The 14,300-nt window shown below is 44.2% G+C and overlaps 1 protein-coding gene across 1 annotated transcript; it reads left to right on the plus strand.

Moving 5' to 3' along the window:
* Positions 1-461: 461 nt before the first annotated feature.
* On the plus strand, positions 462-3,747 carry sost (sclerostin). The gene is made up of 2 exons (XM_076094118.1): positions 462-940; positions 3,350-3,747. Exons 1-2 carry the CDS (start codon positions 670-672, stop codon positions 3,745-3,747), a joined length of 669 nt encoding a protein of 222 aa, XP_075950233.1. The 5' UTR covers positions 462-669.
* The last annotated feature ends 10,553 nt before the right edge of the window (positions 3,748-14,300 follow it).

Consider the following 14,300-nt stretch of genomic DNA (forward strand, 5'->3'; position numbering starts at 1 on the left):
TCTGTCTCCTCCTCTAGTCTTATCTCCCATTTCCTCCTCTCTTTCTCCATCACATCTATTTTCACCTCCTTTACTTTCGTCCCCTCTGCTCCCTCTCTCCTCTCTCACCTTCCCTCTTTTCTATTTTGTTCCTCTTCTTCATTTCTGCCTCTCCTCTCACTTCCCTTCTTTATTTCTTACTCTTCCTTCTTTCTCCCTCGCATCTCTTCTTCTCCTTTCCTCTCCACTCTTTCTCTCTCTTCTCTATTTTCTTCTCCCCTTTCTCCCTCATCTCTTCCTCTCCTCTCACTTTCCATCTCTCAATTTCCTCCCCTCTTCCTCCTTTCTCCCTCTCATCTCCTCCTCTCCTTTCACTTTCCCTCTCTCTCTCTCTCTCTCCTTTCTCCCTCTCCTCTATTTTCTTCTCTCTCCCCTCCCTTTCGCACGCATCCCTCTCTCTCTCCTTGTTTCTCAATGAATCTCTCTCCAGGTTCGACCCCTCCCACTCCGCGTGAGGCTTTAATTGTCAGCTATGTGGAGAAACTTGCTTAAATACCGTGAGCGCCTCGTGCACTAAGGGTGGATCTGACCAACTTGTCTCTCTCTCTCTCTTTCCTCTCGCGCGTGTTTTTTTTTTTGTTAAATTCCCCTCGTGCGTCCGCGCTTTATTTCTGCCTTCGACCGAGCAGCATGCAGGTGTCTTTGGCCCTCCTCGTGTCCAGCGCGGCGCTCGTGCTGCTGCAGGGATGCTGCACCGCCGTGAAGGGATGGAAGGTACTAAAGAACGACGCCACGGAGATCTTACCGGAGTACAGAGGAAACACTCGGACTCCTCAGGAGGCGATACTGCAGGTGCTCAACAGCAACAACAACAACAACAACAACAACAGCAACAGCAACAGCAATAGTATGAATAACAGGGCGAAAACCGGTGGAAGGACAGCAAACACGGTCTCCTACAGTAAGTTCTCTCTGAAGTTCTCTGGATGTTAAAAACTGGAAATCAAGTTAAAAACCTGAATGTTGCAATAATTAAATTAGTATCCAGGGTAAAAAAAAAAAATACATGTAAAATGATGCATTTACACGTGTCAGGTCACGCGCTGTATCAGTGAATTTCACTGCAAGCGACCGCATTTATATGTGAACAAGTGCTCAGGAGCATTCAAATATATCACCTTTTTTATTATGTTAATACATTTATTAATTTATATTATCATCAGTGTAGAGAGAATCACTCTATCCTTAAGTTTATGGTCTTTTTTATCAATAGAAATTATTTTTGTTTAAATAAACATATTTCAGTATTTGTGTGAATTGTGCGCTCGGACACAAATAATATTAATTTAATGCCTGAAAAATGTAAGTTACATTTGACAATTTGTTATTATTATTAAATTATTATTATTTAGTTTGTTTCTAAATATCTAAAAGATTTGATTAGATTTGATCCACCCTTTTTTCTTAATTCTACATATTTAAAAATTTAATCTTGAGATAAAATCAGTTGATAAGTGAAGTCTAAAATGTCCAGTGGATCTGACTTTAAAATGAAAAACCAGCCCAAAGACCACCTGCCTGCTCATCTGACTTCATGCCTCTCCTGCCTCCCTGATCAAGAGCAGCTCTTCTGTGTGGGAAGAGTGTTTTCTTGCTTAATCCTGCCAGAGCGGAGGGTGGTGAGAGCGGCACAGACACACATTCTTGTGGTGTTTCTTCCCCCAAACACACGATCTGAAGTGGAACATTCACAGAGACATCGGGGCTTTTTTCACGTTGTCTTCCAGCTTATTTCCTTCTCTCTTTAAACTATTAGTCAAGCTCTACTTACATCACCATGATTGCAACAACATGTCTCCAAAAAAACAGTTTGTTCTCCAGGGGGGATGTCTTTTTTTTGTTGGGGGGGAGATTGCTTTTTAAATGCAACACTGCCTCTGAGAATGATTCCCACCTGTGGCCAGTAAAGGTTGCATGTTCTGATTCAAGCGGTGCATGTAGAGCAATCTCACGCCCGTGAGCTCCAGATGGGTGGTGAGATATTCTCACAGATTTGTCTTTATTCAAACACAGGGTGGGGGGGGGGGGGGGATGATTAGTTGGATTAGATGAGCAGCTGACAACCGGGAATAAGCAGGTCAAGATCTGTTTAGTGTGACTGATGAGGATGTTACAACAAATCCACAAATTAAACAACATCATGCTAATTTGATTCCTCATCAGGTCTCCAAAAAAGGGGGGTGGGAAAGCACTTCATCTTTGTTTTTTTTATGGATAAACTGCAAATGTGTCGAGGTTCACACGGGGAGACAGAAATCCTCCTGGATTATTTTCTTCATCCGACTCTGGGCTTTTGTCCTGGGGCGTCCTGCTCCCGGTCCCTGTGGGGTCACAGCGGAGGCTTTGACCACTAACTGGCCTCCCTCCAGTGTCCTCTCCCAGGGGTCGTCTCTCACCGCCGTGGGGGGAGGGACAGCTCACGCAAGCCGCCACCATTAGTGTGAGGCTGACAGCGGAGAGGAGAACAGGACATGTAGGGGGGGGGGGGGGCACAGCGAGCCTGGATTAAAACTCTCGGAACAAGATAAACTGGGATACGGTGGTAACTGGTGCAAACCGCTGCGCGGTGTGTCGTGTAGCGGTCGTATACTACTGCGGTCCCTGCAGCGGCGGCCACAGAATAACACCAGATCAAGTTCTCATGGGGAGAAAACAAAAAGGAAGTCACCTCACATAAATCCTTTGTTCAGCCCTTTTTGCAAAGAAAGCCACAGAGGAAAACAGATCCCTCTCTGAGTGTATCATTTCTAAACCAACAGTTTTTATAAAAAAAGAAAAAGAAAGACAATAACTCATGCATTCGGCTGTTAAAAAGCCAAACACAGGATTACAGGCCGAGTGTGTCGACTCAAGTCCGTCTGGCAGATGTCCAGTTTGTTCAGAACCGTACGCTTGCTTTAAAATAACCAGACAGCTATTTACTCCTCCATCACCACATACGTTTCCTGAGGGCCAACGCTGTATGCCAGCTTTTCCTTCCAGCCCCAGAAACCTCCATTAAGTTTGATTGAGCTGTTTAATGGCCCTCTGGTCTGGATTTGCTATCAGCTGATTGCTGCCAGCTGGATCTCTCTTGTCGAGCCCTCGTCGTCCGCTAATGATCAGACCATGAATCAAACTCCGACACTCTGATATGATCTTTTAAAAAAGCTCTCCTTAAATGCACAAGTTGTTGCATTAAGTTGCATTTTATGAAGTGCATTTTACGGCTGCACTTCTGTGTCTCGTATTATAAAGCGAGCCACTCGGTTTGTGTTTGTTTTGGGCTGCAGGCACGGAATTGTAACTGATATTCTGCTCTTCCACCCAGGTGCCGCGGAGCTGAGCTGTAGGGAGCTGCGCTCCACCCGTTACATCACCGACGGATCGTGCCGCAGTGCCAAGCCGGTCAAGGAGCTGGTGTGCTCGGGCCAGTGCATGCCCGCGCACCTCCTGCCCAACTCCATCGGCCGTGGCAAGTGGTGGAGGGGCAGCGCCTCGGACTACCGCTGCATACCGGCCCACTCCCGGACGAGGAGGGTCCAGCTGCACTGTCCCAACGGCAACACCCGGACTTACAAAATCCGCGTGGTCACCTCCTGCAAGTGCAAGCGCTTCAGGCCCCACCACAACCAGTCGGAGGCCAAGGAGGTCCCGAAGACGCAACGCAACAAGAAGCACGACCGGAGCAAGAACAACACGCCGACACTGACGGGCAACTCGTACTGATGCTCCTCTTTCAGCTCGCCAAAGCACACACACACACACACACAACACACACACACACAACACACCAACTGATCTCCTTCAAATAGGGAGGAGATGCTAAAGAAATATCAAAGAGAGGGAATTCATAAGCTAATTGCTGGGCTGGTTTTTAAGTCATCAGTCTTTATTTTTTTTCAGCCTATTTGTGAACTCTGCTGCTTATTTGCATGAGAAAAAGGAGTCGGGGCCAGGAGCCTTCACCACAGCTGCGACCGGTCCAGAGATGTAGCACCATGTTGGATCATTTGTGATCACCCCAACAGCTCGTTTTTTTTATGTCCTCCATTCAAAACAGCTTTCATGTAATGAGAAGTCCTCCCGCGAGGCTTTCGAGGCCCATCTGTGCAAACATCCAGCGGATGCAGAGCTGCGCCGCACCGCAGCCCGCATTTCTTTTTAAAAGCTGAAAAGGTGCATCTTCGCTCCAGAGTGGTTGTAATCCACCTCCGTTTGGCTGCGTCTGTGTGTGTGTGTGTGTGTGTGTGCGCGTCTGTGTGTGTGTGTGTGGAGGAGATGGTAGCAGCTCTGGGGGCTCTGACGGTGGGATGTTGACAGGTTTTGGAGAGGCCCCGGCCTGTGCGGTGGTCCGGGCAGCTCACTAAACGCCTCAGTCTTCAGGACAAACCTCAGCCACAACCAGGCCGGTCTGTTACAGAAGCGCCTTTCCCACGACTATACAACGAGTCAGGAGAGGAGGAGAGAGCTGTTTTGACACCACAGGGGCACTGGGCATTCCTGTGTGACTCCTCTTAATTGCTAAATGAGCTCATTCCTGTGTTATTTCAGTCATAAAAAAAAAAAGAAGCCATTTCCTCTAGACGTAGCCAGTTCCTGTTTGTTGGAATCACACGCAGACCAAAAATGAATAAATAACAAAGAGCACATGTGTGTAGGAGGCATCAGATAGTTGAGCGTGGTCGTTGTGTTGTTACCTGAGGGCAGAGAGCGCACGGGCCGAACGAGGCAGCGATCGACCCGTTTGTGTTCGAGGCGCTTCCACTCGCTCTCCGCTCCCGTTCTGTGAATAGCCCAAACAGGAAAGATAGGAACACAAATAACCTGATGGAAACAATAATTGCATCATTGCATGGACTGATACAATCTGGCCCCAGTGCGTCACTGCAGACAAACACAGCCTCCTTCCTCAGCAACGGGGCCGCGCTTCATGAAGAATACTCACAACGTTTCCGCATATTGTCAGACGTTCTCTTTCCCACTCATATTGCTCGCTAATTTTATTTACTTTTTATTTTCTGTCTAAACTGTACTGACAATGTTTGCTTGTTTTCCTGATTGTGTGTGTGTGTGTTTTATTAAATAGCAACTGGAAGGGGTTTGTCGTGTAAGCGGAGAGCTGTGATTGTACATATCAAACCTGTTGGAAGAGGGAGGGCTGTTTTACTGCAGACACTAAAGAAGGACTGTTATAAAGAATGAACTGCATATTTATTTTTTATTTCCACATTTAAATTATTTATGCAACCTTTTTGTAGTAAATGATAGCCATTATTGTCATATAGTATGATAGAGACGTTGGAGATGAAATACTGTACAGAACATGAATAAAGTAAAGGCAGATATATTTGAAAGAGCCGGCGTATTTGTTATCTTTCATATTTAAATGTGTTGCAGGTTACACTTTACCTTGATCCTCATGTAGCATTAGTAAGTAGTTCATAAATATCTTATAAATGGGTTATGACGCACTAGTTGTAAGCAGATATAAGTGATTATAACGCCTTCTGTGGTGGGATGTAAAATACATTTACTATGATCATTTAAGTACTGTACTTAAGTACAATTTTGAGGTACTTGTACTTTATAAGAGTATTTCCATTTTATGCTACTTTATACTGCTGCTCCGATTGATATCGGAGCCAAATATAGTTTTTAATTTACTACATTCTTCAATTACTAATTAATACAAAATGTAATCAACAAATAAATTATGAAGCATTTCTGTTGATTAACCTGAAAAATAATTACCAGCTGCAACATCGACGTGATGAACACATTAATGCATCAATAATTATATTCCAAGATTTAGAGATTGTAATGCAAATACATTTACTTGTATCAGAGTATTTCTGTGGCATTGCTACTTTTAATGTAAGACCTGAGTACTTCTCCCAATACTGCCCATAAGTGGCGGCTGCTGTATAAACACAGTAAAGGAAGTAAAACCTTTTCACTACTATGAAATATGTCTTCATCTGAGAAGTTGTAATCATTGGCAAATACTGTACGTGAACTTTATAGCTGCTGACAACTTCATTATAGTGTGTTGTATTAAATGCAATATTAAATGTTTATATATGCTGATGATGCTGAATATGAGGTTAAAGTAAAGTGTATTTTTTGGGATGTCTGTTTGACGTCTGCGCAAAGAAATTCAGCCAATTAGGAAGTTGGAATTTGCCGCCGTTTGAAGTGTCTGCACAGCTTTGCAAAAGAAGAAGAAGAAGAGGAGGCGGAATCTTCACTCTTTGTTTAAGAGGCTGGATGAGAGCCACAGTCATCATTCCTCTCCTCCCTCGTGGCCGCAGGCTCGATCCTTCCTCACTTTAAAAGAGCGCTCTGTGGCCGCTTGTCATATCTGGAGCGCACCTTTGCCAGCAGAGAGACCAGCGCTTTGCTGAGACTTTTCACTTGCAGGCAAAACAGGAGTTATGCAATCCAGGCGCCGATGTAGCAGACAGAAAAAGAGGTGTTTACGCTGAGTTTTATCTGCAAATGTTATTTTTAATTACCGGGACAAGAGCTCCCTTCGAGCGCCAAATAAACACGGCGTAAAACACAAAACAGGAAAATCACTGTGGCAACTGCGGCCGAGAGCTCGTCTTTTATCGTGCCAACGGAGAAACGGTAGATATTACATTTCACTACGTCACCCGTAATGTGCAGTCATTATGTCATTTTCAAGCCCTGTTTTCCACGAGAGAACAGACATGCCATGCTTTCACTCAGGCAACTATAGCAATGGAGGAAGGTTCCCAAGGAAGTCAAGAACACGTACTTAAGAGCGGTGCGTGAACGGTACCTTACTATATCGATGCTGACAAAGCATCTGCCCCACGTTACCGTGTGCACACACCAACGACCTGCCGGTGACCCTCGCGCAGGTCTGGGGAGGTGCACGAGGAGTCAGGCGTGATCTATTATTCCCAGCAAATGTAGCAAGTCTACGACACTCCGCTGTGTCATCGAGGAAGTTTTGAATACCAGGTGCAGAAATCCCCGAGGATCTCTGCTCCGTGACAAGTGTAAGAAACAGGACTGGATTAGATACACACAGCGAGTTCTCGAGCAGTTCCTGGTTGACTCATGGCCTCTAGGAGGAATATTTATAGAACTGACAGACTGACCACAGTGTATGATAAATGACGTCCAAATGTGGGAGAAGAAATGACACGATTGCACTGTATGAAAGGAATTACGCTGTGAGGTCTTACGAACATTTACTCAACGACAAATTCAATGTACTTTACTTAAATATGTCCATTTTATGCAACATTACACTTTTTACTTCACAACATGTGCAGATTATAATTCCTCACGCCCTTCTTGTCCGGTGAAAACTGAATCCTCCGTCTTCTGAAGCTAAATAAACTATTTAAAAAGCCTCTCGGATCAGCTGGAAAATACATCGTGACAAAGCTGAAAACAAGCTGTTTTTCTTTTTAGAGATACGACAGAGACGCTACAAACACATGATGATGTTACAGAATATGATGCATTGCTGCAGAATAAACTAGTCAAAATGATATAAAGGAGTCCTCATGCAACATATACATGCAACAGTAATATTAATCCTGAAACATCCTATTTAATAGTAAATCACCGACGGGGAACATTTTACTGCACTATAACTTTGTTTACTTTAAATATGTTTTGCTAATTACATACTTCTACTTCAGTGAGGTTTTGAATGCAGTACTCTTACTTTAGTATTTTCATAGTGTGGTATTAGTACTTTTTGCTTCAGTAAAGGATCTGAGTACTCGGAGTCTGTCATGACCAATTCGGTGCACTAGCCGAGATTTTAGTTTGTTCCTGTTGCATCGCAGCCAATCGTTGTTTTCATACTCTCACAGAAACCAATCATATTTTTTGAGATGAAGCTGTGCAGATCCAGCCCAGTCTCCCAAAAATGATGTTCCCATGCAATGAAACTGCATTGTGAATTACGTTTGCTTTTCAAATACCGCAAATAAACTTAGGATTCTGGATTGGACTTTCACCCTGGAGACCACTGTCCGTGTCCTGTGTAAACCAAGTCGTTTTGTAACTGTTTCAATTTAAGTTTCCCCCAAAATGTAAATAAAGAGTGCAGTTTGCACTTTGTAGGAGACATGCTTAGCAGATCTCACTATTTAATTGGCTACAACGTTGTTGTGTGCTTTTTTTTGTAATATTTCAAAATAATAGTATTTAAAACTGTTTGTATAAAATAGTAAGTCATGCATTTGTAATTCTTGATTCTTAACCGACCTACAGTCACACCGTCTGTGAACCTTATCTTTCAACTGACAAGTCATCAAGATAATCACTGTTTCCCATCGAAGCTTTACTCTCTCAGTGCAGAGAGAATCTCCTTCTCGCCACGTCTCCTGAAAAAAAAAAAGACCTACGTGGAATAAATGTTTCTCACAAATGCATGTTTCCGTTTTCCCTCCTTTGAACTCCCATAATGAAACGGTGAAATATCTAATTTCAGCTTTGTGCAGTGCAAGCTTGTTGTTTAGCGCACAGCCGGAGAGTTGTCGAGAAGGCCGCCACTTGAGTGGCTTCAGCACTGTCAACACAGACCTAACTGATGTTCAGCCAACCGCAGAGGAGACAGTCAACTCAAATAGACTGTATATCATCTGCAAATAAAGAGTCCTCCTTCATTGATGTGTGTTTCTTCTGTTGACTGCGGAAAAACCACCAGTGGAAACTGACTTGAGGTGACATTCATAGCATGTGAAGTGCTTTCTCTCACATGCCAATAACTAACCCCTATAAAAAAAACAATCGTAAAAGCATTGTGTTTCTGGTCCGCCCGCTCAGTCCACTTGCTTAACAATGTTGTAACTTGTCCAAGACATTTATTGAGACGGAGAATATTTACTGAACTTTCTAGGACACATAATTTTCGGACATAAATGCCTCTCTGCACACCGGTAGTTTCGGGCTCCGGGCCCCTCGAGTCAAACTTTTCCAGGAGCGGATATTATTGCTCAAGTCAAACACATGTGGACGATGACGGATGTAGTCGGAGACGGATGTTTGCGCTCCTCCAATCACTCCCTTTATCAGGACGTGAGCGCTAATAGCTTGGAAACCAAATGGAAACCAGAAGAGGAACGCGGAAAAGTTCAACTAACTTTCTGTTCCTCAAGAGAGAGCTGGCTTTTCTTTTTTTTTCTTTTTTGGAAGGTGGGCAGTGTTTCCTGCAGGCTGAGAGTGTAACTCAACAGGGAAAGGAGAAGCTGGCGTGGAGACAGAGGCGAGACCAAAGATCTTAAGTTAACTTCATCCAGACTGCATCTTGGGAAGAGATTCACGCCGGTCTACGACAAAGAGGACTCTCTCTGCATCATTAAGAAGATAAAGAAGTAAAAGTGACACCATTCCCAGAGATGGACAGTAGCTTCCTCGCGGGTCGGGGGCTTCCACTGAGCCATGTAAGCCTCAGTCTCTCAGCCGAGGCCAGGCATGCAGAGGAAGGCGAGCCAACCACATGTGCTGAGGACAACAGGAGGTGCGGAGGATGTGAAACAGGGCTGTCAACAAACAATTCAAAAACAACCGCAGCAAAGCCCCAAGGTTGTGGAGGCAGAATGCATTTCCTTTGCTTAATCGTGACCTTATGGACCGAAACATATAAGATGTTTTAGCTCTGGAATACATAAGAAGCAACTTGTGTGTTTTGCTTGTGAGTTATTTTTTGGTGATACTTTTAGTGTCGACTTTTCCAGACCCTTAAAAAAGAAGATGACGAATTGGTGTAACTGCTGTTACACTTTCTGTGTGTGTGTGTGTGTGTGTGTGTGTGTTGATTTGTGTGCGACTGAGGGGGGGCCACGTAAAGGCCAGTCCAACACGTGCGCTATAAAGAGTTTACACAACCTGTCATTCGGTAATTAGCTTGAGGTCAATGGAACTGACGACTCAAGGAAAGCTGACACAAGCGAGGTCAGTTCGTCCGCACACAAAAGCAATTAAAACGTCTGTTTACGTTTGATGTGTTGTAAACTGTCAGACGGAAACTGCAAATCTTCATTTCAAAAAGGAGGTCGTGCAGCAATATCTATCGAGAGAGAGACGTCTGGGTTCTGTTCCAGAAGTAAGAAAACATCATTCAAGATCCAATTGACGTTTAGAACACTTGTAACCAGAACAAGGTGGACAGACTTCATTCTCTGCTCAGGGAGACGTTGCTCCGCTGTATCTTTACATAGACAACAGCTGTTTGCTGCTATATTTATGCTCTGGAAATCAAATTTAGCATCTTTAAAACAAAACTGGTTTGCAAAATAAGTTTTTAAAATGAAGGCTAACGGAAGAGATATCTTCAAGGAGTTTCAGCAGGATTACCCAGCATGCAGTTTGACGTCCACACATGAAACCAGTTTGCTTTAATCCATCTAAAATGAGCGGACTCACTTCACTCCTCACTGACAACTGGTCATTTTCCAAAGACAGTGACCCAGCACACTCCCTCCCTGGGTGGAGCACAAAATGGCTTTTGGAGTAATTTTCTGTTTCTCATCATGTCGAAAATATGTCTGTTTGGTTCTGTGGCATTCAGGAGTCCCTATCAGCAGCCATGTCACCTCCAGATGGTGTTTGAGCAAAACCGGATCCATTTATTAAGTAATGCACAGAGTTGTCTTTTCAATTTCTGCCGCGTATTATTGTACATGTGCACACACACACATCTACAGTCGCATAAAACTGGTGGTCACCCAAAGCAGTTCGGAAAAATAGAAATGAGAAGAGGGAATCGTTAAAGCTCGCCTTTCCTTTAGGAGCGCACAGCAACAATTAAATCAGCTGCCGAGTGATTATAAACAGGAGCGAAGTATTAGTGTGGGTGGTATGGACATGGCAAGTCTGGGATTAAACAGCCCATGAGAAACAGATTTATGACGGCCGGTAGTCGGTCCCTAACCGAAACCTCCCCTGGCATTGTGAATGAGAGTGAATCAAACCAATTTTCTCGATGTCATCGTCGCTAACCACAACAATGCTGATTGTATTAATGTGGCGGTGCCAACCAGACCGCGACTGACTGGGTGATCGGTCCCTGCCTTCGCCCCCTCCCTGTTCCCTTCCACTCATACATTTGTTGGCGCATTACAGCTGATTCTGAACATGACAAAGCTCTCTGGACAGGAGCGAGCCGATGACGACAGCATCTCTGTCCTGTTTGAATTAGCATTGCACCACCACTCGGCACTCAGCAGCTGGTGACTCTGCCCCACTTGTCTTTACAAAACAAGAAAAGACTTGCAACTCGACTTGGACTTCAACACCAATGACTTGTGACTTCAATTGGCCTTCTGACTTGATACCCCGAAAGCCCAAAGATTAAAAAGTATGTGAGTCAATTAATTTCTATAGTCAACGTTAACGCTATTAATTCACAGCAAGTCCACAAAGAAAGGAACAGTGTGTAGGATTTAAGGGGATTTGTTGAAAGAAATGGAATATCATTTTCAATTTAGTTTGCACTCATTTAGTTCAGATTTGGGACTTGAGGGTGAAGACTTGAAACTTACTTGTGACTTGCTAAACCACGTCTTGGTTCCACCTTTGCGAGCAGGACATCGTATCAAGTGTATCTTGAGAAACCACAGACACCATGACTTGACTTGGGACATGTCAGTCTTGACTTATGACTTGTCTTGACAATCAAGGGATTTGTCTTCAGACTTGACTTATGACACGACTTGGGACTTGTCTTGGTACTTGTCAGTCTTGACTTGGGATTTGTCCTCAGACTTGACTTGACTTGGGACTTGTTTTGGGATTTGTCAAACCTAACCTGGGACTTAAGTGTTAAGACTTGAGACTTACTTGTGACTTGCTAAACCACGTCTATGTTCCACCTCTGCGAGCAGGACATCGTAACAAGTGTATCTTTAGAAACCACAGACACCATGGGACTTGTAAGTCTTAACTTGGGACTTGTCAGACCTATCAAGTGTATCTTGAGAAACCACAGACACCATGCTCAATTCACTGGCACTGTGAAATAGACAAAATGTCCAGGATTGAGAAGTAAACATTCTCTTTCCCAGAACAACAAACTCCAGTTGTTTTTCCCCCCTAAGGGTTCATGACTACTTCCACAGACAGGCCGGTGCCTTTATGCTTGTTTGTATGTTTATGTCATAGCTCCTCAGCCGAGGAGGTTATTTTAGGGCACCAGTGTTACAGCGCTGCATCTTTCACCCTGAACTTGATAATACTCCTTTAATACATACACAGATATAAACAGCCAGTAAATTCAGATGTCTCACCACATGGAAGCTGTTTTATTCTTGAGCCCCGCTGCTGATTAATCAGGCGTCAGTTTCTTTTCTTTCGCTCTATTCTGACCCCCTTTGGACCAGCTCAATGCAATCAGCTCCAAGTGCAGAGGAAATTGCTTCCTATCCGTGTGGCCGTGGGTGCACGACTCAGGAGAGGCCGAGGCCGATATCTCCACAATCTCCCCAGCTTAGGAGAGTTTAAGATCGGGATCAATTCAGCTTATCAGATGTCAAAGAGCCTCTGGAACTATATGTGTCCCAGTCTTGACCCTGGTTGCAAAAAAAAGTCCCTGAATGTGGTCAACAATAATGTCTGTATCTAGTTTATTTTATGTGTGTGTGAAACAGATGATTCTGGGAGGATCCGTCAACCCTTACGGCATTATAAGGTAATATTTTCCGAAGAAACTTAGTCTTCAAACATATAAATATAATTTGAGCTTGTCAGCCCTGACTGCTTGATGAGCAACATCATAATTTATGGCTGGGCATGACTGTCAAGATCTGCCTTTCTCACAGAGACGCTCTTCTCAGAGAGTTGATGTGCGTGCAGAGTAGTCCGATACTGAGGGCGTGGGCAGGATTATTAACGTTATGACAGCTAAAGCTAATTATTCATAAAAGTCTTCTATGAGAAAGTGTCTCTTTTCATGACTCACAGTCCACCATCTGTCTGAGAACATTTTTTCCATTTAAAACATTTGGCGTTTGCATCGTGTCCCAATTCTCACCGAGATCAGTAGAAGCCCGGGACGGGACTCCAAAGAAATAGTAACACAGATGATGTATAACTCGCAGCTTTTGACGACGTCTAAAATGCTGCTACCACTTTAACGAAACACCGAGGGCGACGATTCCTTCCTCCACATGCCTGACTTTCACTGTTGCTTGGAGAGGCCTCGGTTCGTTTCATGTCGTTATCGCAGCGCCTCAGTCAGCACATCTGACACAGCGGGAAGAAGCACGAGGCAGAGAAGTATGTTTTCTCCCTCCGCCGAAGAGGAATAGACGTGGGGAGAGTTGATTCACTCAGCAGATGCCTCTTTTGTGGACAAGCGACCTAGAAGAATATAGATAATTAAATGCATTACAAAAAACGTCTCAGGCTTCTGTGCATGGTGCCTCAATCACCGAACGTCAACGAAAACAGCGAACCCATAGCGTATCGTTGACTTTGGAGGGGAACTTGCACGTTTTGCAGCTTTTGAATAACACGGCTCAACGCCAAATTAAATATGACATCCAGACAGCGAGGCCAAACACCTTCGTGAAATAAAAATGGCTACATCAACGGGGATGAGGGTTTTATGACATGACCGACCATCAATTTTGCGCGACTTGACGAGAACAAAGCACATTCAGCAGTGCATGCAATAAATAAAAAGCTGATCGCTGTTGTGTCAACAGTTAATCACACAGCACAGACGCTGTGTTTTCCCTCCAATCTCTGCGATATAAATAATGTGTTTTGTGTCTGGACGGTGATGAAACGCTTATCGAACTGCGTTGAACCGAAGCTAAGAGAAACTTTTTTTTAAGTGTTTTGTAATCTGGTGCCCTACGATGTGAAAAACAAAACTTGTTTTTGTGTGAGCGGAATTCCTGGAGTGGAGAGCCACTTATTGTGTAGTCCTTTAAAAAATGCAGACCCTCTTGTAAAGCCACGTTGCAGCCAACAGTCCAGAACCCCATCAGGCTCCAGGTCACAGTTTGAAGCACCAATGGGCCACCCAGGACCAGCACGCCACCCATACTGGCCAGAAGTACGTGATCACCTGTTGGTCTGGGAGTGTTTTTTTTTGTGGCCCTTTATTTCCAATTAAGGGAAATTTTAACGATGATGTTCAAGACAGTGCTCTTCCAACTTTGTGGCCCCAGTGTGGGAGGTTGACAACGTTGAAACTGCACAGAGCCCTGACTTTAACTCCAACCAGCACCTCTGGGATGAGCTGGAACGCAGACTGTGAGCCCAACATGGGTCAGAACAAA

The sequence above is a fragment of the Anarhichas minor genome, unplaced genomic scaffold, assembly GCF_050575085.1.
Source record: "Anarhichas minor isolate MPS153535 unplaced genomic scaffold, ASM5057508v1 ptg000017l, whole genome shotgun sequence".
NCBI lineage: Eukaryota > Metazoa > Chordata > Actinopteri > Perciformes > Anarhichadidae > Anarhichas > Anarhichas minor.